The sequence below is a fragment of the Brassica napus genome, chromosome C5 (assembly GCF_020379485.1).
Source record: "Brassica napus cultivar Da-Ae chromosome C5, Da-Ae, whole genome shotgun sequence".
In the NCBI taxonomy this organism is placed as follows: domain Eukaryota; kingdom Viridiplantae; phylum Streptophyta; class Magnoliopsida; order Brassicales; family Brassicaceae; genus Brassica; species Brassica napus.
In genome coordinates this window covers 47,151,897-47,173,873 of record NC_063448.1, presented here as the reverse complement: position 1 = coordinate 47,173,873, position 21,977 = coordinate 47,151,897, and the positions used below count along the sequence as shown (strand labels likewise).

At 38.4% G+C, this 21,977-nt stretch overlaps 5 protein-coding genes across 5 annotated transcripts; 1 reads left to right on the top strand and 4 right to left on the bottom strand.

Moving 5' to 3' along the window:
- Positions 1–307: 307 nt before the first annotated feature.
- On the bottom strand, positions 308–1,467 carry LOC125587313. Its single transcript, XM_048757560.1, has 2 exons — positions 922–1,467; positions 308–319 (listed from the first exon to the last, which is right to left on the bottom strand). The coding sequence occupies exons 1-2, from the start codon at positions 1,465–1,467 to the stop codon at positions 308–310; spliced, it is 558 nt and encodes a 185-aa protein (XP_048613517.1).
- A 6,095-nt stretch (positions 1,468–7,562) lies between these two features.
- Positions 7,563–11,463, top strand: LOC106401571 (two-component response regulator ARR1-like). Its single transcript, XM_022703347.2, has 6 exons — positions 7,563–8,041; positions 8,524–8,676; positions 8,760–9,179; positions 9,268–9,344; positions 9,713–10,852; positions 11,176–11,463. The coding sequence occupies exons 1-6, from the start codon at positions 7,861–7,863 to the stop codon at positions 11,245–11,247; spliced, it is 2,043 nt and encodes a 680-aa protein (XP_022559068.2). The 5' UTR covers positions 7,563–7,860; the 3' UTR covers positions 11,248–11,463.
- Positions 11,464–11,481: 18 nt separating this feature from the next.
- LOC106401572 (GATA transcription factor 17-like) lies at positions 11,482–12,299 on the bottom strand. The gene is made up of 2 exons (XM_013842111.3): positions 12,046–12,299; positions 11,482–11,957 (listed from the first exon to the last, which is right to left on the bottom strand). The coding sequence occupies exons 1-2, from the start codon at positions 12,229–12,231 to the stop codon at positions 11,649–11,651; spliced, it is 495 nt and encodes a 164-aa protein (XP_013697565.2). The 5' UTR covers positions 12,232–12,299; the 3' UTR covers positions 11,482–11,648.
- A 1,075-nt stretch (positions 12,300–13,374) lies between these two features.
- LOC106401277 (acetate/butyrate--CoA ligase AAE7, peroxisomal) lies at positions 13,375–16,354 on the bottom strand. Its single transcript, XM_013841762.3, has 3 exons — positions 15,774–16,354; positions 14,540–15,130; positions 13,375–14,460 (listed from the first exon to the last, which is right to left on the bottom strand). The coding sequence occupies exons 1-3, from the start codon at positions 15,993–15,995 to the stop codon at positions 13,564–13,566; spliced, it is 1,710 nt and encodes a 569-aa protein (XP_013697216.2). The 5' UTR covers positions 15,996–16,354; the 3' UTR covers positions 13,375–13,563.
- Positions 16,278–20,399, bottom strand: LOC125587312. Its single transcript, XM_048757559.1, has 4 exons — positions 19,715–20,399; positions 18,574–19,419; positions 17,107–18,475; positions 16,278–16,932 (listed from the first exon to the last, which is right to left on the bottom strand). The coding sequence occupies exons 1-4, from the start codon at positions 20,397–20,399 to the stop codon at positions 16,278–16,280; spliced, it is 3,555 nt and encodes a 1,184-aa protein (XP_048613516.1).
- Positions 20,400–21,977: the final 1,578 nt, after the last annotated feature.

The window sequence follows — 21,977 nt, the reverse complement described above, 5'->3', positions numbered from 1 at the left end:
TGGTTCGCATCAAGCCAATAAATATTCACTAGTTCTCCCCATCATTGGTATAGATTCAGAAACCAATCATTTTCATCTAAGAATGTTGGATGTTGCTCCGCCACAGAGCTTCAAATGAAGATGTGTTTTCAAATGAGGTTGGAAATATATGTTGGATATAAATCTCTATTGACACTTAAGAATCCAGAGCCATCCCCGAAAAATATAAGTAAGGCTATACATGAATTCTAAAAGTGAGTTAGTACTTCCAACATAAGGGAGAGAAAATAAACAGCTGGAAAAGAAAATAAGTTGAAATGAATTATCATTAATCCTCTGGCTAAACACAATGTGAAATACAAGTCCAAAAGATAATTCATTTCAAAACTTACTAAAGCAGTTGCCAGACACGACCCATATAAATATAGTGATCAAGTCACATATACCAGCTGTAAATGCTCCAATAAGAATAAATGTTCTACAAGAACAATATCAAACTGCTAGTCACGCCTGCAGCGTGGTAGACAGATTGGTTCCAAAGATAAATCCTCGTAAATGAAAAAGGAGCATATATTGATAATGGTCAAAACGAGGCAATATAGTTTTGTATGATCTCCAGAAGAGAAATTAAACATGACTGACGAAAATTCAGGTACCTGAGACAAATGAAGAGATTTCAATAAGTTATGTCATGTATGAAACAAAATGGAACCGATAAGAAAATTGACGTCGATGATATTATACATGCAAAGTAGCAGTTGATATAATAAATGAGAAAGAAGATCATGAAAGAAAGTCTATTGAAAAGTGTACACAAAGAAATGATTGGCCAAATCAGAAAGATGCAATATACAAAGATATAAACTTCTTGTGAAATAAAGAAGTATTTGGACCAGTAGTCCATACACTAAAAGGTGTAAAACAAGTGAGATGTAAATGAACCGTTGAAAAAGCTTCCTTTGCTATCCTATCTGCCGTTTTGTTACCGTCTCTAGAGAAAAACTCTACTCTGTAGCTCCGGTTCTTCTGAAGGGATTGGGTGATGTCTTGGATGATCGGTTGTATCTTTGGCCATGTCTCTGCTGAACCTTCGATCATCCTTGCCAGTACCTGCGAGTCTGTTTCGAATATCACCTGTGAGTAGCCCAAGCGGGCCATTGACCTTATTGCCCAGTTCAAAGCGGTTGCTTCAGTTTCCACAGGTGAGCTCAAACCTTCGAACCTTTGTGCTCCTGCCCACAACAGTCGTCCCGCATAGTCTCTAGAGACCCATCCAATACCTTGTTGTTGATGGTCTGTGTTGCATTTGATCCAGTTCTGAGTTGGTGGCGTCCATTTGAGATGTTGCGTACTGCTAGTGGGTTTTTTAACCTCTGTTTTATCTTCCTCTTGTCTCCTCATCCACTCTGCTGTGTCCTCTATAGCTTTATTGACTGTGTCTGGTGCTGGATAGTCTTTGCCTTGGAAGAGGAAGTTTACATTTGGCATGAATCAGTTAGACCATTTTGGTTCATTAATAATGCGAATATATACTTAAAGGTCATATGCATAGTCATATAAGAACCAGAAGATTCTTCCAAATGATTTGACATATGTTGCTTACCCATAAGATAAAAGGGTAATATGGTTTTCACCAGCCAAAATAAGATATTGGCATAAATAACGAAGATGTTAGTGGACTGATCACCCACTATGCATTTTTATAATATTGGTGAATTCACTTCTTAAAGTCTTTAACGACTATAGCACATTCACTGAGATAAGTGCTAAACATTTTGAGCAACAATGGTTCGCATCAAGCCAATAAATATTCACTAGTTCTCCCCATCATTGGTATAGATTCAGAAACCAATCATTTTCATCTAAGAATGTTGGATGTTGCTCCGCCACAGAGCTTCAAATGAAGATGTGTTTTCAAATGAGGTTGGAAATATATGTTGGATATAAATCTCTATTGACACTTAAGAATCCAGAGCCATCCCCGAAAAATATAAGTAAGGCTATACATGAATTCTAAAAGTGAGTTAGTACTTCCAACATAAGGGAGAGAAAATAAACAGCTGGAAAAGAAAATAAGTTGAAATGAATTATCATTAATCCTCTGGCTAAACACAATGTGAAATACAAGTCCAAAAGATAATTCATTTCAAAACTTACTAAAGCAGTTGCCAGACACGACCCATATAAATATAGTGATCAAGTCACATATACCAGCTGTAAATGCTCCAATAAGAATAAATGTTCTACAAGAACAATATCAAACTGCTAGTCACGCCTGCAGCGTGGTAGACAGATTGGTTCCAAAGATAAATCCTCGTAAATGAAAAAGGAGCATATATTGATAATGGTCAAAACGAGGCAATATAGTTTTGTATGATCTCCAGAAGAGAAATTAAACATGACTGACGAAAATTCAGGTACCTGAGACAAATGAAGAGATTTCAATAAGTTATGTCATGTATGAAACAAAATGGAACCGATAAGAAAATTGACGTCGATGATATTATACATGCAAAGTAGCAGTTGATATAATAAATGAGAAAGAGGATCATGAAAGAAAGTCTATTGAAAAGTGTACACAAAGAAATGATTGGCCAAATCAGAAAGATGCAATATACAAAGATATAAACTTCTTGTGAAATAAAGAAGTATTTGGACCAGTAGTCCATACACTAAAAGGTGTAAAACAAGTGAGATGTAAATGAACCGTTGCACACAAAGAAGGATCAATATGAAATTAATTGTGAAGAGACATAATTTCATGTGGTAGATGCAACTAGTTTCAAGTTCCTTATAGTCTGGTAATAAAGGAAGAACTTGAATGAAACAATCCACTTGAAAAATGTTAATCCCTGAAAGTATAATCCATGAAGGATTGATGATATCAAAATCATGTTCCCGGGAACTCTGCATATTCGATCGAATTGAAACAAACTATTTTATGGAATATATGAAATATTATAAGGTTAACAAATGTATCCATTTGTATTTATCAAGAGATTATAAATCAATAGAATCATGATTTGAATATAATCAAAACTCCTGAAGAGTTATAGAAAAACTATATTTTTGGAAGAAAACTCTTGACAATACTATATTGTTTTATGTATTCTAAACTGGAGATCTAAAAGTAAGATGTTATCATAAAGATCCTTAAAGTATTTTATTTAAGACGCTCGTATATGTTTGGTCCTGAAATACCATACGTAAGAGTGTTATTTAAGAAAATTATTAATCTTTTTCATTACTGAAAGATGTAATTTCATATGAAAAGAAAGAAAATCATAATAGTAACTTCTATAGTTACAAATGAATAATTCGTATGTACGAGACGAATTTCTATACAATTATATGTAAGAAATTTGGTTTGAAATCCAAATAGACCAATAAACTATTGTCTAAGTCAAAAGAGAATTATGGACAAGAAGTCTAAAGGCCCTAGATATCATAATAGAAATGAATAGAGTTTATTCTCTTAAGCTTAATTCTCTGAAGAGAGTTGATTGGAATGCATATCCTGAAGATATTATTTCCAGAGAAAGAAATATGATAGTAAGTGTGGTTGTACTCTTTTTCCTTATCATGGTTTTTTTTTTCCCATTGGGTTTTTCCATGACAAGGTTTTAACGAGGCAACAAAGAACATACAAAAGATAGACAACCAAAGAGAATGTTACAATTTGAGAGATGAAAATCTATCATTGTTCTAAAGGTTCTATGACTACTCATTCGAGGGGGAGCTTACGTAGTTGTACTCTTTTTACTTTTACTACAGTTTTTCCCATTGGGTTTTCCATGACTAGGTTTTTAACGAGGCACCACGTAATACAAGATGGATGATCAAGGGGGAGTGTTATAAATTAAGCATTGAAATGATCATCCACTTCTTTACCAAACTCAAGCACTATGATCATCCACTCCTTTACCAACTCAAGCACTATGATCATCTACTCATCAAACACTATGATCACCCACTCATTTACCAAATTAAGCACTATCTTTGTTATTTTATGTATTGTTGTTCACTATAAATACCATCACTCATCTCACTCTTTTGTACACCATAAATAAGAACAAGAGTAATTCATCAAAGAATCATTACATTTTCTTCTTCCTTCTTATAATAAACTCTCTCCCTTATACTAGTGTTATTTGCTTCCTACGGGTATTAAATTCTACTTTTATTTAAATTTCTCGATACTATAAATTATAAGCTATTTCATAACAATAACATATTTCTATTGGAAGCTATCCGTTTTGAAACATTCACATATGATGATGGTGGGTGCATTTTCCACCAAGAGCTTCAGCAACTTTTCAGTCGTTTTATATAATATATAAATCCCTTAATTAGTATAAAAGCTATTTGGGTGTGCATATTATAGTGATTTTAAAGTTTTTGGTTCTGCCTACAAAGCTGATACATTTGTGTTCTACAAAACCTTTTTCTGGTGACATGGACCTTAAGCTGATAAATATAAGTGACATGTCTGTCTAAGCAGCACGAAAGTAAGAAAATATACATTAAAAACGCAAAAAGCTCATCGTAAGAGTAAAAAGTTTTTAACAGAGAATATACGGTTCAGCGGGTTTCTTTCTTGGGAACTTCTCCATTTTAGCTTTTGGCGCAGTAAATTTTTGTTTTTTTTATAATCAGGCATTCTTGTTTTCTTAGTTATTAATATTTAATATAATAATATCATATGTACAGAATATAAACAAAAGAAAAAGAAAGCGATTGAAACTAGGCCTAATTGAAACACTCCATGACAATAGAGCATATATTTGCCTATTTTCTATTTAAAGCTAGATAGGATCACTTTTTAGATAAAAGGGTAGAACACTTATAAAACTATAAATCTACGATGCCAAGCTCTCGTAGTAACAAGTAATTTTGATGATAGAAAGCTAGATACTTTTACTTTTTTTTTTTTACCTTATAATAGTTTTATTAGGTCTGAGCACGGATCAGATATCCAGATTTTTGAAGGTATTTGTGATTTATTTCGTATGTCACAGATATCTAATTTTTCTATTTGTTTTGCTTCGTAAAAATATGGATATTCGGAAAAACGGATATCCGGAAAATAAATAAATATTTACGGATATTTACGAATACTTACGAATATCTCATATGTTTTGATTAATACAAATAATCTTAAAATTTTGATACAAATTTGTTTTGTAAAATATTATTTTGCATGATATATATGATAAAAATTAAAAGAAGCAGTAAATCTACATATTTTTTCATGATATGTCACAGATATCTAATTTTTCGATTTGTTTTGCTTCGTAAAAATATGGATATTCGGAAAAACGGATATCCGGAAAATAAATAAATATTTACGGATATTTACGAATACTTACGAATATCTCATATTATTTTGCATGATATGTCACAGATATCTAATTTTCGATTTGTTTTGCTTCGTAAAAATATGGATATTCGGAAAAACAAATATTCGGAAAATAAATAAATATTTATGGATATTTACGAATACTTACGAATATCTCATATGTTTTGATTAATACAAATAATCTTAAAATTTTGATACAAATTTGTTTTGTAAAATATTATTTTGCATGATATATATGATAAAAATTAAAAGAAGCAGTAAATCTACATATTTTGTAATTTTTTGAACTTAGTTAACAATTATAATAGCACAAAATTTGAGAAACAAATTAAAATTGTCATTTCCTTTTATGTAATACTTTTATATAATTAACAATGTGAATAGATTTTATCCAAGCATATGTTAGAATAATAATTATATAATTTTATACATTAAAAACTTTAAATATAATCAAGATATACATGTATTTACATATTTGACGGATCAGATCGGATATCCGTTTTCCGAAATTTTAATATTTGTGATTTGCTTCGATTTTAACGGATATTGATTTTAAGTATTTGCTTTGCTTCGAAAGTTTACGGATATCCGAAAATTTCGGATTAAATCAAAATAAATAACGAATCGAACCAAATTTAATGGTTAAAATGTTAAGTCCCAACTTGCTACCGGGGCGAAAGAGGGGGAAAACGAACGAAGACAACGATAGATGTTAGAGGTGAATGTAAAAGGTGCTAGTGATCTTATCCATTTCACGTGGACACGTGTCGCAGTGGGGAAAGCTTCTCGGTAACGTGATTTATATGTTTTTTTCATTAAATGCTTTTTTTTTCATTATCTATGTTTATAAGAAGAAAAATTAAATTCGACCAAGAGATTAGCCAAATAAGTTGTACTGATATAAATATATAACGCAAGGTATAAGTCGCTGCATATGAAATGTCTTATGAAACCAACTCTATACTTAGTTTTAAAATACGAGACATGTCGGCAGTGCTAAACACCTGTTTAAGCAAAGTATATACACTGAACTTGGATAACTTAAAAATATTTACGTTGAGGTTGACAAATTTGTACATTTATAGCAGACCAGAAATAAGCCAAAAGTAACTATTTGATAGAATAGTTACTGGTTTGTGCTGTTTTTATAACAGTACGTATAATACGACGCAGCACAATCGAATAGTCAAATGTGTGTTTGTCATCTGTACTATATTTAAAATTTTGTTTCGAGGTAATAGGCGATTGGTGGGTAGCATATGATGCTGTTAATCATTCAAACGAACCACTTGAGTTATTTATTTATTATCCAACGTTTTAATAGGTATGCATGTTATGTGTATACCAAATAAAACTGTAATTATCTTTTTGTTTTAAGAAAACTGACTTGTTTTTAAAATAATTAGAGCTTAGCTCAACATGTACGTAATGATAGAAAATGCTTAGGTGTATTTTGGTACCCTTAATCATATGCTTGAATGTGCGTAGATCGTATTGTTTTGTTTTATTTAATGATGTTTATATTTGTTTACCATTTAGTTTAATACATGTAGGCCCATAATACAGGAAGCATGGGTTCTCAATTACATAAATTTAAAGGGTAATTTTGTAAAAAAAATTGAACTAAGAAAATAAAGTAGTGTATATGCAGTTCTTTATTTTAGGCAATTTCATTTTCTTGAACTAATAGGGGATACAAAAATAAAGTTAAAAAACCGGGCAAATAACCCTGAGAATAGTTTTTGATCAAAAAAAAAAAAGAAAAAACCCTGAGAATAGTAAAGATAATCTGTTAAGGTTGAGTTTACAACTTTAGATAACGAGTTAATTAAACTTGTACATGCATGAGCTGGATCCACGCATCAAGGGTGTTTGGACCCACTTTCTTCCAATTATACTTTCATACCCAATATTTTCAAAAAATGAATCTCAAGCCCTTATATTTAACTACCTTACAAAATAGCCAGTAAGTTAGCTCAATTGGGGCAACATCCAAATGCTCATTACAATTGAAAAAAACTTTTATTTTATATATAATTTAGTTGTATTTTTTTAATTAAAACGTTGTTACCTCAAACCATAATTGATTAATATTTTAAAATGGGTCTAAGATTAACATTTATGTATAACTGATTTAAATGTAGAGAAAGAAGAAAAATAAAGGGCATGTAAGCTCCGCATACACAGACAGAAAGACATGTATGTATCTGATATCATATAAGACATGTTTTTTTTTTAATTTTATTCTTGGGTTCCATCTTTTGTAATAAGCTTTACTCTACTGATTAAAATAACGGAGAAGCTGCGAAGGTGAGACAAGCCTCATGTCTTCTTCTTCAACTCCCTAAGTCTCATCTCTCCTTCTCTCTCTCTCTCTCTACACTTTTTTACCTTCAAATTTATTTTCACTATCTCCAATTCTTATTCTCTTTTTTTTTCGTTTCAGCCGAAATCGAATAAATTTCCCTTATTTCTGGGTATATATTCCTTTGTTGCTTTTCTTTTTTTACTTTCCGAGAGAGATGATGAATCCGAGTCAGGGAAGAGGACTCGGATCGGGTGGTGGGTCGAGCTCCGGTAGAAACAAAGGAGGTGAAGCCGTGGTGGAGATGTTTCCGTCGGGACTTAGAGTACTAGTGGTTGACGATGACCCGACTTGTCTCATGATCTTGGAGAGGATGCTCAGAACTTGTCTCTACGAAGGTTCGAATTCACAAAAACAAAGACAAGATCTTCTCTTTTAGTTTAGTTTTTTTTGTTTTGGGTTTAGTAATTTTTGATGATTAATATCACGAGTTTATGTGTCTCTCTGTCCTAATGATTTATTGTGGTCCATTCTCGCAATAACAAAAAAAAAAGAAAAGATGTTATTTTGAGGGATAATTATGGTTTTGAGTTTAGGTTGTTGACTAACTCTGCTCTCCCAAATATAGAAACTTTTTAAGATTCACAATATTAATCTTCTTCACTTCCTTGGTTTATAGATCACATGTTTTTTCCTTAACTTAAGGTTTAAAAGGATTCAAATCTGAGTCTCTCATGTTGTTGAGCTTTTGACTTGAGTTTGGTTTAGATCATGTCAATTCAGGAGATCCTTGGAACACTTGTGTCTCTCTTCGATCTAAGTGTAATTAATAGAAGAGATCTCTCTTTTTTCTTTCTTGTGTGTGTTTGTGACAATTCAGTAACGAAGTGCAACAGAGCAGAGATGGCATTGTCTCTGCTCAGAAAGAACAAACACGGATTCGATATTGTCATCAGCGATGTTCATATGCCTGACATGGACGGCTTCAAGCTTCTTGAACATGTTGGTCTTGAGATGGACTTACCTGTTATCAGTACGTTTCATTAAAAATTCCAAAAGCTTGAATCTTTTATATATGGTTTCTAATTACTGATCTTTGTTTTAATTTAAACACAGTGATGTCTGCGGATGATTCAAAGAGTGTGGTTCTAAAAGGAGTCACTCACGGTGCGGTTGATTACCTCATCAAACCGGTGCGTATGGAGGCGCTCAAGAACATATGGCAGCACGTGGTTCGTAAGAGGAGGAGCGAGTGGAGCGTGCCTGAGCATTCTGGGAGCATTGAGGAGACCGGACAGCAGCAGCAACAGAGAGGTCCAGCTGTTTCTGAGGATGCGGCAGATGATAACGCTTCCTCTGTTAACAACGAAGGGAACAACTGGAGGAGCAGCAGCAATAACTCGCGGAAACGGAAAGAAGAGGAAGGGGATGAGCAAGGGGACGAAGATGCCTCCAATCTGAAGAAACCGCGTGTTGTCTGGTCTGTTGAGTTGCATCAGCAGTTTGTTGCTGCTGTTAATCAGCTCGGCGTTGAAAGTAAAGACTTTTAAAGCTTCTTTATTACATTTGCATTTGTGAGATATGTTTTGGGATCTAATTGTTTTTTTTTTTTTTTATGACGCAGAGGCGGTTCCAAAGAAGATCTTAGAGCTGATGAATGTTCCTGGTCTAACCCGTGAGAATGTAGCCAGTCACCTCCAGGTATAAACCGCAAACCGGAACGTATAACCGTATCTGAAATTTTGGGAGCTATAAACATTTCTTAAGAACTTTAATTATTATTAGAAAAAATATGTGTTTCTAAAAGATACAATTTTACATTTTAAATGCAGTTTTTATCAAGTAAATTGTGTTTATTGAATTTCTATTGGAAAATAGCATTTATGTGAAATTTTGAAACGAAGAGTATTTTGAAACAGAAAGTATATTTTTAATAATTTATGGGCTTTTACCACTTCAAAAAATTCGGGGTGAAAGTCAATGTTTCATTGGGATGTGTGCCATGCTGGAACGACCAGTTGTATTTTATCATACAGTATATTCTTAACCGGTGCTGTGTTGGCTTGCAGAAATACAGGATATATCTAAGACGCCTCGGGGGAGTCTCACAGCACCAAGGAAACTTAAACAACTCGTTTATGACGGGTCAGGACGCGAGCTTTGGACCTCTTTCTTCACTGAACGGGTTCGATCTTCAAGCGTTAGCAGTCACAGGCCAGCTCCCTGCTCAGAGCCTTGCGCAGCTTCAAGCCGCTGGTTTAGGCCGGCCTGCGATGGTCTCCAAGTCGGGGCTGCCTGTTTCCTCGGTGGTGGACGAGAGAAGCATCTTCAGCTTCGACAACTCGAAACCAAGATTCGGAGATGGGATTGGCGGTCTTCAAACACAACAACCGCAGATGAACTTGCTTCACGGTGTCCCCACGGGTATGGAACCGAGACAGCTCGCGGGGTTGCAACAGCAGCTTCCTGTTGGTGGTAATAGAATGAGCATTCAGCAACAGATTGCTGCTGTTCGAGCCGGACATAGCGGAATGCTGATGCCTCAGCAGCAGCCATTCCCGCGAGGGCCACCCTCCATCAGGCAGCCTATGTTACCAAACCGTATAACTGAGAGAAGCGGCTTCTCGGGAAGGAGCAGTGTCGCCGAGAGCAGCCGTGTGTTACCTACAAGCTACACCAACCTCGCAACGCAACAGCACTCATCAACTTCTGTAGCCTTCAACAGCTTCCAACAAGAGCTCCCCGTGAACAGCTTCCCGCTTCCGAGTGCACCAGGCTTATCAGTTCCGACTCAGGTTCGGAAACCACATTCTTCCTCTTCTTCTTACCAAGAAGAGGTTAACAGCTCGGAAGCGGGCTTCGCCACCCCAAGCTACGACATGTTCTCCAACAGACATAACGATTGGGATCTGCGGAGTATCGCTTTCGACGCGCATCAAGACGCGGAATCCGTAGCCTTCTCCAACTCAGAAGCCTACTCTTCTTCCTCCATGTCGAGAAACAACAACAACGCAACGGTTGCAGCCACCGATCTTGGCCGGAACCAGCAGCTAACACAGCCAATCATGGTACCGCATCATCAGGTTTATAGCAACGGAGGCGGTGGTGGCAGTTCAGTGAGGGTGAAGTCGGAGAGAGATACAGCAGCGATGGCGTTCCACGAGCAGTATAGTAATCAAGAAGATCTTATGAGTGCACTTCTTAAGCAGGTTTGATTTTTTTTTTGGTTTCTCTCTTATAAACGTTTAGCATTTAGAGTTTTGCGTTTTCAATATATAACGGTTTCAGACGCTTTCTCACCACTGGTTGCGTGTACCTTTCATGATTACGCAAACTACCACTAGCCAAAATAATGAATCTAGAATCTTTTTTCTTCCTCACGAGAAGTGGATAATAAGTTAACTTTAAAGAGCTTCTTGGGCACTTTTTGTAATAATGGTTGTGTTCAAATTCCGACAGAAGAGCAAATAGAAAGAAACGTTGACTTAATAACAGAAGTTGAACAAACAATCATGTGTTGTTGTTGATACAGGAAGGAGTGGCACCGGTTGTTGATACCGAGTTCGACTTTGACGCATATTCAATCGATGATATCCCGGTTTGATTGGATTAAACCGAAGGAGACAGATTTGTAATGTATCATTTAGACGACCATCTGCTAATTACGCAGTAACATCGTTGGTGAAAATTTGTTTGATATCTATTTATATAATAATCTGCGTGAAATTTTGAAAGGCAGATTATATTTGTTTGTATTATTGTAAAATTATTTTGTAGGAGTTACTCTCTCTTTAATGCATAGAAAAACGCCTTTGAATAATTTTGTATTGCTGCTCTCTTAAAAAAATAGAAATTCATTAGGCTAATGAATACATAACATTAGTGGAAACCAAACGTGTTCATACATATATATATATATATCTCTCTCTCTAGTTTAAACAAACCTAACTGTCACACAAAAAGAAAACGAAGAAGAAGAAAGCTTTTATTATTCTTCATCGTTTTTTAAGCATAAACGGAGGCACAAGAGAGAGCCATGAGAAGCAAGGCGGCTCTCTCTTCCTCGCCGAGTTTACTCCACAGCCTCTTCTTCTTCTCGACCGATGATCTCTTCATCACTGGAACCTTAAACCCTAAATCCAAAAACCTACTCATCCCTTTGCTGCTGCAAGTTTTGTGATCATCATCATCTTCCAGGCTTAGATCACTGGAATCACTGGTAATGATACTGTTTCTGATTTTCTTCTCTGGTTTGATTCCGAGAGCAGCTTGCGTCTTCTTCCTGCTCTTGATCCCACACGCATTGCACAACGACTGCGTAAAAAAAGAAACGTACATGCCGATCATGAGAGACTAGTGATCCAGAAGATTGAAAAGTTAATGAGTATAGAGTAGTTCTCACCTTAGGTCCGGCGGGGCCACCGCGCCAAAGGGGAGTTCGGAATGTTCCGCAATCAACGCAAGTCCGCTTCGTCTCGCCACTACTTCCACCTCCACTTCCACTGCTAATGCAGTTCTCGTTATCGACGTCCGATGACTCTCCGGCGGAATCAAGCTTTGTTTTCGTTTCTTCTGATCCCTCGGACATCTTTGATCGTTAGCTACTTTTGATGATAAGGAAGGGAGAGAGAGAGACGGCGAATGGTAAAGTAACGGATATTATTAACAAACTGAGAGTGCTTTTATAGTAGCTGAGGAACGCGGGGGCGGAAGCCCTAGTATTTCGGGGTTGTTACAATTACCAAATTACCCTCGGGCGGGGGATTTTATTACGTTTGAAACCACCACACGCTTAACCTCTTGGAAGATACTACAATTCACAAGAGGAGGGAATCAGGATATTAGAAGGTCTGAGCAGGCAATCTGGTGAAACTTGAGGTAAGCCAAGTCAAGGGAGTTAGACTTCACCAACGCATCGAAAGCCTCGTGCTTGGTTTCATCCAAAAGGAAAGATATATCTACGCAAAGACATGGTTACAGTATTTAGCTGCCTAAACCTAACATCAAAACGCACATCAACTCGTCGGTAATTCGATACCTTGAGTCCTCTAATATCTTTAAGAAGCTCCTTAGAGAGCAATAAAGGGCGTCTCTAGAACGGTTTTCAAAGACTGGTCGTTGGAGTAAACCGGGTTTGTGTTGGAGAACCAGGGGTGGAAATGGAATGTGTAGTGGGGTTCTGCAAAACACTGATATGATGAATCGAGGGTTTAGAGCGATTCGATGAGAAGTAAGCTCCTGTTTCAGGAGTAAGAATCACCAATCCTTTCTCTCCATGATTTGTGAAATGTGACGCTGGTCGATGGGATTGGTGGTTTTACCTGAGGAGAGTAGGTGTTTGAAGGTTTTGGAAGCTGAAGAAGGGGAGGAAGCCTCTCGTGTCACGAACTCACTCCAACGACGGAGCTGAGCGGAAGTGAAACTAAATGTTTTTTGTTCACTTTTTTTTTCTCATGTAAATTTCTTGGTGCTATGAATTGAAATTGCTCATGAATAAATAAAAGTTTATAAAAAGGGTTCAAAAAAAATCTTGGAGTTTATGTATTATTATCTATAGATTATAGGAAAATACTAACAAAACACATAAATTAAGAGAATTGCCCTATATAATATCAAATTAATAACGTTAGAAGCTGTAAACATAGTCTTAATAGTAAGTCCGGCTCACTAGAAATCTAACGCATTGTATTAATCCACCTGATAAACGAGTGAATGATTTTTTTCTTTCTAATTTGGTAGCAACAGCTCTTCTTTTTTCTTTCTTCATTCCATGTAAAAGTTTGAACGAGAATTACATGTATAGAAAGACCATACAAGATATTACAAAATGAAAATACCTTATCTGTTATCATTTGGAAACACAAGTTACACACAGGAACGTAGAAACGTATTATTTTTAAAACGATGCCACTTCGGCTTTCTACAACCTGCTTCTTGGTACTGGTCCCATCTCTTTCGCCTTAGTCCTCAATACATGCTTCTGAATCTTTCCAGTAGCCGTCTTCGGTAATGGCCCAAACACCACCGACTTTGGGACCCAGTACGCCGGCAGCTTCTCCTTGCAGAATTTCATTATATCCTGAGCCAACTTTTTCTGGTCTTGCTTCTCGTAACCGCTTTTGACCGTCACAAAAGCACACGGAGATTCCTGCCACCGCTCGTCTGGCCTGGCCACAACAGAGGCTTCAAGAACCGCCGGGTGATGGTAAACAACGTTTTCGACCTCCACGCTGCTGATGTTCTCACCGCCGGAGATTATAATGTCCTTCGACCTGTCCTTGATCTCGATGTAGTTGTCTGGATGTTTCACCGCGATATCCCCTGAATGGAACCACCCACCAGCGAAAGTCTCCTCGTTAGCTTTAGGATTCTTTAAGTATCCTTTCATCACCATGTTCCCTCGGAAAACAATCTCTCCGGCGGTTTTACCGTCTGCAGGAACAGGTTTTCCTGTCTGAGTGTCGATGACATCAAGCTGCTCCATGCAGATGTAGCGGACACCTTGGCGAGCATTGAGCTTGGCCTGCGTCTCAGGAGGGAGGGAGTCCCACTCGGGCTTCCAGGCGGCTACGGTGGAAGGACCGTACGTCTCGGATAGCCCATAGGTGTGAGTGACTCGGAAGCCCTTCTGGTTCATGGAGAAGAGAACAGAAGGTGGAGGAGCAGCTCCTGCGGTCATGACGTGGACAGTATGGGGAAGGGGGAGGATAGTGTCCTCTTGAGGAGCATTGACAATAGTGTTGAGGACCACAGGAGCCGCACAGAAATGGGTAACGTTATACTTGGCTATGCTCGAATACACTTCTTTCGCCGTGACCTGAAACAAACAGATTAACAAAATCATCTAAGTATGTCAACTTCTTCTAAAAGTGAAGATTAAAGCTCTCAAGCAGTACCTGACGGAGACAGATGTTAGTACCGGAGAGCGCAGCAAGAGCCCAAGTGAAACACCAACCATTGCAATGAAACATAGGGAGAGTCCACAAGTAAACAGAGCCTTCTTGCATCCCCCAAATAAGAGGATTGCTTAAAGCCATTAGATACGCTCCTCGATGATGAAGCACCACACCTTTCGGGCTAGCGGTTGTTCCCGAGGTGTAACCAAGAGCAATACTCTGCCACTCATCAGCTGGTGTCTCCCACGCATAGTTAGGATCTCCACTTCCAAGAAAATCCTCGTATTCTACAACTCCTTTCGACAAAGCCCGGTGAAGCGACTCTGGAGGACAGGTGTGATCACCTATGACGATTAGGAGCGGGCGTTTGAAGCTGCTCCCAGCTTTCTCCTCCATAAGTCTCAAAGACTCCTCTGCAAGAGTGAAGAACTCTTGATCCACCATGATAACAGCGCTCTGAGAGTGTCCGAGAAGGAAAGCGATAGTGGGGGCGTTGAGACGGATGTTGACGGCGTTCAAGACGGCTCCACACATTGGTATTCCGAAATGAGCTTCGTACATTGCTGGAGTGTTGGGTGCAATTACAGCCACCTGCAATGATAAAAATTGCAATGATTCAGATAACAATAAGAACCAAAGCAACCAGTTCTTGTTCATGAAAAAAGTAACATCAACACAACCACAGTGTATCCATGAACAAGATTCATGCGAGAGCAACCATACCTACGAACTATAGAAGTTAAGATACAGAACACTATGGTTATTCCATGATTCCATAAAATTATTATTAATATGAAAAAAATGCAATTATTCAGATTACAATAAGACCAAAGCTTCACATCCAAAGGTAAGATAGCAATCATAGGATCAAATCAGTGTATATCGTTTGAACAAGATTCATATGAGAGCAATCGTTAATCCGAACAGTTATGGTTTTAATCTGTAATTATTTTATGAAATCGTTTTGTTTTTTTTTGCCAACAACATATATTCTAACCAAACCAAAACGGTTAACCGGTGGTACAGAATTAATATCAATCGGCACGTTTTCGAACCGAGACAATAATAGAAATTCGATTTTAATTGGGGACGAAATAAAATGAATTAATGTTCCCATCAAAACTGGAGGAAACGAAAAAGAACTTTTCAGCCAGTCAACACGGATTCAGACGATATTCATGAAAATCAATTTTAATTAATGATTCTTTAAAAAGGGAAGATCAAGAGCGATTACCGTGGAACCAGGGCCAATCGAACGATCCGCGAGAGCGGAAGCGAGGCGGCGACATCGCTCGTAAGTCTGCCGCCACGTGTACTCCCGCGATCCGTGAATCAGCGATTTCCTCGTCGGATGAACCGCCGCAGCCCTGTCTAAGAACCAGAGCGGCGTCAACGCGGTGTAGTTCGCCTGAATTTTCGGAAGGTCGTCGATGTCACGAGACTTTGTCGCCGCCATCTCTCTCTCTCTCTTTGTCTCCTGTTTCTGAAGTGAGAGGAGGAACAATCACACGTTGGTGAAGTTGAAAAGGTGGGAGAGGAAGGCTTATATGGAGTGTGTGTGTGAGGTACAACTGCCACGTGGCGTTCTCTGAGTTTTCCGGTTTGATTTTGTTAGCGGACCGGGAAAATGGCCAAAATAATCTGAACCGAACAAATTTTGTAAGGTCGTCGATGCAAATTGAGGATCAGACTGTCACTGTATCTTTTTTTTTTTTTTTTCTCAACATCAAACTTTCCATTAACCAATATTGTTCAGACCTACATCATAGTTCAATCCTACAGAAGGCATATCAGCCTCTAACACTGGTTTCAACCAACTTGGCACCATAGAATACAACTTAAGAACATGATTCAAAAGAGAAAAAGCTTCCTTTGCTATCCTATCTGCCGTTTTGTTACCGTCTCTAGAGAAAAACTCTACTCTGTAGCTCCGGTTCTTCTGAAGGGATTGGGTGATGTCTTGGATGATCGGTTGTATCTTTGGCCATGTCTCTGCTGAACCTTCGATCATCCTTGCCAGTACCTGCGAGTCTGTTTCGAATATCACCTGTGAGTAGCCCAAGCGGGCCATTGACCTTATTGCCCAGTTCAAAGCGGTTGCTTCAGTTTCCACAGGTGAGCTCAAACCTTCGAACCTTTGTGCTCCTGCCCACAACAGTCGTCCCGCATAGTCTCTAGAGACCCATCCAATACCTTGTTGTTGATGGTCTGTGTTGCATTTGATCCAGTTCTGAGTTGGTGGCGTCCATTTGAGATGTTGCGTACTGCTAGTGGGTTTTTTAACCTCTGTTTTATCTTCCTCTTGTCTCCTCATCCACTCTGCTGTGTCCTCTATAGCTTTATTGACTGTGTCTGGTGCTGGATAGTCTTTGCCTTGGAAGAGGAAGTCATTCCTGTTTTTCCAAAGGCGTCAGAGTAGCCAAGGGACGAGCTCCGCGTGTGCCTCTTCTGAAGTGTATCTTTCTTGTAGATTCAGCACTCGGTGGAGATTTGAGTAGAGGGAATCAGACATTATACCATGGGGTGGTGCGTGAATGGGAGAGGTAGCCCATATCAGTCGTGCATACGGGCATTGGAATAGAATATGGTTGACTGTTTCGCTCTCCATACCGCAACGAGAGCAACTCCTATCTTTAGAGATATGTTTGCTTCTCATATTTGCTGCTGTTGGGAGGGAGTTGCTGATGCATCGCCAAAGGAAGTGGCGCACTTTTGGGCTGGTGTTGTACTTCCAAACCCGCTGATATAAGTCGTCGAGGCTTGGCTGATCTACTGTTCCTCGTTGGTTGGCCGCTGCGATGATGTTTGTCTGCACCCAGTACCCAGATTTTACACTATAGTGCCCTGATTTCGAGTATTCCCAGCTGCAGGTGTCCTCTCCTATGGGACCTTGTGGGTGTATGGAGAGGATTTTGCGTCGAGTTCCTTCGGGGAATATACTGTTGATCAGGTTACAATTCCACTCTCTTCTACATGGCATCATCAGATCTGCAACCTTCATATCCATAGAGAGTAGGTGCCTAATAGGCTCTGGAACTGTGCTTGTTTGGGTGATTGGTGACGCAGGTGAGCTTCCAAGCCATCTCTCTCTCCATATGTTTGTGTTTTCACCGTTTCCAATGATCACCTTAGCGCTTTGTTTGATCAGATGCTGAGCTGAGTGGATATTTCTCCTCGCATATGAGGGCCGGGATCCTAGTGGGGCATTGAGAGGGTCAGAGGATCTAAAGTATCTGCTTTTGAAGATTCTGGCTAGCAATGAGTCTGGTTGGGTGATAATGCGCCAGAGTTGCTTCCCAAGCAGAGCCGTGTTGAAAGCTTCTAGATCTTTAAAACTGAGTCCTCCTTTGTCCTTTGGGGAGCATAGGCTCTCCCAACTTCTCCAATGCATTCCTTTTGACGCCGTGTTGCTCTTCCACCAATAATCTGACATTATAGCCATAATTTTCTTGCATATCGTCTTTGGCACCAGGAAACACGACATTGTGTAGGTTGGAAGAGCTAAAGCAATTGCTTTGAGAAGCACTTCTTTGCCTGCTGGAGAAAGGAACCTATTTTGCCAGCCACCGATTCTTTGCTCGAGTCTTTCTTTGAGGAAGCTCAAAATGGATACTCTAGAGCCTCCAAAAGATTCAGGGAGGCCTAGGTATATACCATCACCCCCTTCCTGCTCCATTCCAAGTTTCAGCTTGATTTCTTCTCTCCTCTCGCTTGGAATGTTTTTGCCAAAGTAAATGCTTGACTTTTGGTAGTTTATTCTCTGACCAGAGGCAAGACTGTACTCTTGTAATATTGCAGTTAGGCGGCTGAGCTCTTCATCTGACTGTTTGCAGTAGAACATGCTATCGTCAGCATATAAGAGATGGGAGACTGCAGGAGCTCCACGGGCCACCTTTAGGCCTGTGATCTCTCCTGAGTTTTCAGCTTGGATTAGTTCTGGACCAGCATTTCAGTGCATATTACAAAGAGATATGGGGAGAGCGGGTCTCCTTGCCTAATGCCTCTCGTGGGTCTGATGTCTCCGTGAGGAGTACCGTTGATAAGCACCTGGTAGCTTACTGATGTGACGCATTCCATGATTGTTCTGCACCAGGCGTCTGAGAAGCCCAAAGCCCGCATCGCTTTCTCTAGGAACGACCATTCTACTCGGTCAAAGGCCTTGGAGAGGTCAGTTTTCACTGCAATGTACTCTCTGGAACAGCTGTTGTTGGAATTCAAAGCGTGCAATAACTCATGGGCAATCAAGATATTATCAGAGATGAGTCTGTCTTCGACAAAAGCTGCTTGAGTTTCTGTTATTATCCAAGGTAGTACAGACTTCAATCGCTTACTAAGTACTTTTGAGACAATCTTATAGGCGACATTACACAAACTTATGGGGCGAAATTCCACTAGCCTCTTTGCCTCCAGCTTTTTTGGAACCAAACAGATGTTTGTTTTGTTGATTCCCTCTTCAAGTTTCCCTGTTCTGAGGAATTCTTGCGCCATAGTTGTGAGATCATCTCCCATTGTGTCCCAAAATTGTTGAAAGAAGAACCCATTCATGCCGTCCGGGCCTGGGCACTTGTGTGGGTTGATATCGAACACTGCCTCTCTCACTTCCTCTCTGGATATCTGTGCCATTAGCTGAGCGTTCTGTTCTTCTGTGACTATCGCTGGTATGCTGTTCCAGTCTTCTAGGGTGATTCCCACGTCTTCTGAAGAATACAGTAGCTTGAAGTGAGAGTCTGCAAGTCTTCCAAGGTCTTCTCCCGCAAACCACTCCTTATCATCATCATCAATGAGACTGAGGATCCTGTTTTGTGCTCTACGGTTTTTTGTGACTGCGTGAAAGAATTTGGTGTTCCTGTCCCCGGACTGAGCCAATTGAGTCGGCTTTTCTGCATCCAGAAGATCTCTTCGTTATGGTACTCCTCATTTAGCTCAGATCTTAAGAGGCTCAGCTCCTCTCCCTTGTTGAAACAGCTTCGTGTTGCCTCGTCTATCTTGGAGTGGAGCTCATGGATTCTGAGAGGGAGTTTGGTTTTGCTGCTCTCTTCCAGATGGAGATGTCTTTCCTGCATTGAGAGATTTTGCGTAGGAGTCCCGTTTGTCCTGCACTGTGTCGCTTCCACGATTGAGAGACTGCAGTGATGAAACCATCGCGTTTTATCCAGCGCTGGTCGTACTTGAAACCTGCTTGCTGTCTCCACATTTGCTCAATGAGGTTAGTCATGACTGGACTGTGGTCTGAGCAGACTTTCTGTAAATAGGTTGCTGACGCTTGGGGGAACATATCTAGCCAGGCTTGATTTGCGACTATTCTGTCCAATCTACATTGGACATTTTCGTTATTCCTGGTTCCTGCCCATGAGAATTGGTAGCCGACATGTTTTATGTTCCAAAGCCCACAAGCATGCAACATTTTCCGAAAGTCTTTGCCTTCTTCTGCACTCCTTGCTGCTCCGCCTATCTTTTCTGAAGGATCAATAAGCTCATTGAAATCGCCAGTCATTACCCATGCTCCATTTCTGGTTGTACCAATTCTTGTGATCCTTTCCCAAACGTCACCTCTTTTGCCCTTGATTGGCTCTCCGTATACGCAGGTGAGAAAGAACATTTTGTCTTGCCACTGAATCTTTAAATCTATTACTCTGCGGCTGGCCTGCAGTACCTCAACCTTGCAACTTTCTTTCCACATTACTGCAAGACCACCGCCTTTTCCCACCGGTTCCACTGTTTTCAAGTTGCTGAAACCGAACTTTTCTACCAAACCTTCTATGTACCTTCTTCTGTTTTTGGTCTCACTGAGGAATAACAGCTCAGGATGATGCTGACCAAGCAACTCCTGTAGGTGTCGAACTGTCGGGGTATTCCCCATCCCCTGACAGTTCCAGCTGAGTATTCTCATATTGACTTTGAAGGATTGGAATTATCCATCAACCCTTCTTCCAAGATTTTGCCACTCCCCAATACTATCCTACGGACAGAATGGCGAGGGCGTGTAGCTGCTACTTGAGCAGAATGAACTGGAACTTCTACTGATTTCTCTCCAGATCCGCTTCCTGTTAACAAAATATGACAGTTCGACACTGTATCTGTTTAGCTAGATCGATGATAACAAAATATGACAAAATAAATATTCATAAATATATGGAATGTTGCTATTTTCTACTAATTATTTTCTCTAAGTTTTATGATTTATGAATTTTGCAATTGAGTAAAATAAAATAAATTTTCAAGAGTTATCGATTCTTACTAACCTTATCTAATCCTCAACTGCAAAAATAGTTGATTGTATAATTTAAAATCACTAAAACAAGATAAAAAGGATAAAAGTTCAATAAATAACACATCTTTCTAATAATATGAAAAAAGGTTTTTACCAAAAAAAAATATATATGAAAAAAGGTTAACAAGTGAAAGCAACTTTTTCTTCTTCTTAAGATTCCTATTTAACTAGGGTTAAGAATATTTAAGAGGATCGGAAGTTAAAACAAATTTACCTGGTGGTGTTCTTTATGACGGCAGCAACCTTTTTCAAGAATATTTCTCTCTGAACTTAATAGCAACACAAACTTTTTTTTTTTTTTTTTTTTTAAAGAATAGCAACACAAACTTGACAATTTATATTTGAATTTGTTTTCTGAATCTATGTTTTAATAGCAAAATGTGTCTTTTAAAAAATAGAAGACTACCCTGTTTTAGTAATTTGGCTGCGGTCTTTGCTGACTTGAACGTTTTCTTCTTCTTTTTTTGGTAAGAGATAACACAGATCTTCTTCTTTTTTCATCAAAAAGAGATAACACAGATCACAATCATAATGTTAGGAGATCAAATTCAAAACATAAATAGATTTTTTTTTATAAAATAACAAAAATATTATCCTACAAGTCAGAAAACCAAATAAGGAATCTATTTAAACTAAATAAGGAATCTATTTAAACTAAATAAAGCTTCCAATTCGATGTCAAAAAAAAAAAACAAAAAATAGAGCTTCCAATTAAATAATAAATTATTAGACAACCTTTAAAAGAAACTATCCAAATTATTTTCTCTCAAATGTTTAAAAAAGAACGTCAGGCTATAAATTACATTAGTTATTTTCTAATTTATTATGTGACATTTTCATCGTACTTTGGTTACAAAATTAACAGAAAACAACGATATTTTATAATTTACTATCAGTTTTATTGTTCATTAGATTAATGCATCTTCTAATCTATTAAAAGAGAAAGTATAAATTTAGATTATACCTTAGTTTTCCGCTATATTTATAATGACATGCCACTGAAGTTATTAATTAACCTATTTTTTAGGATCTTTGTTTTTTCTCTTCAATTAGTGCGTTTTCAAAATCAAATTTTAACTAAAAAATCATGGCAACAATAATTAATAAACATAGCTTTCAATATTCTTTGTTTTTCCTATTTAATATGTGTGTTTTAAAATAATTAAT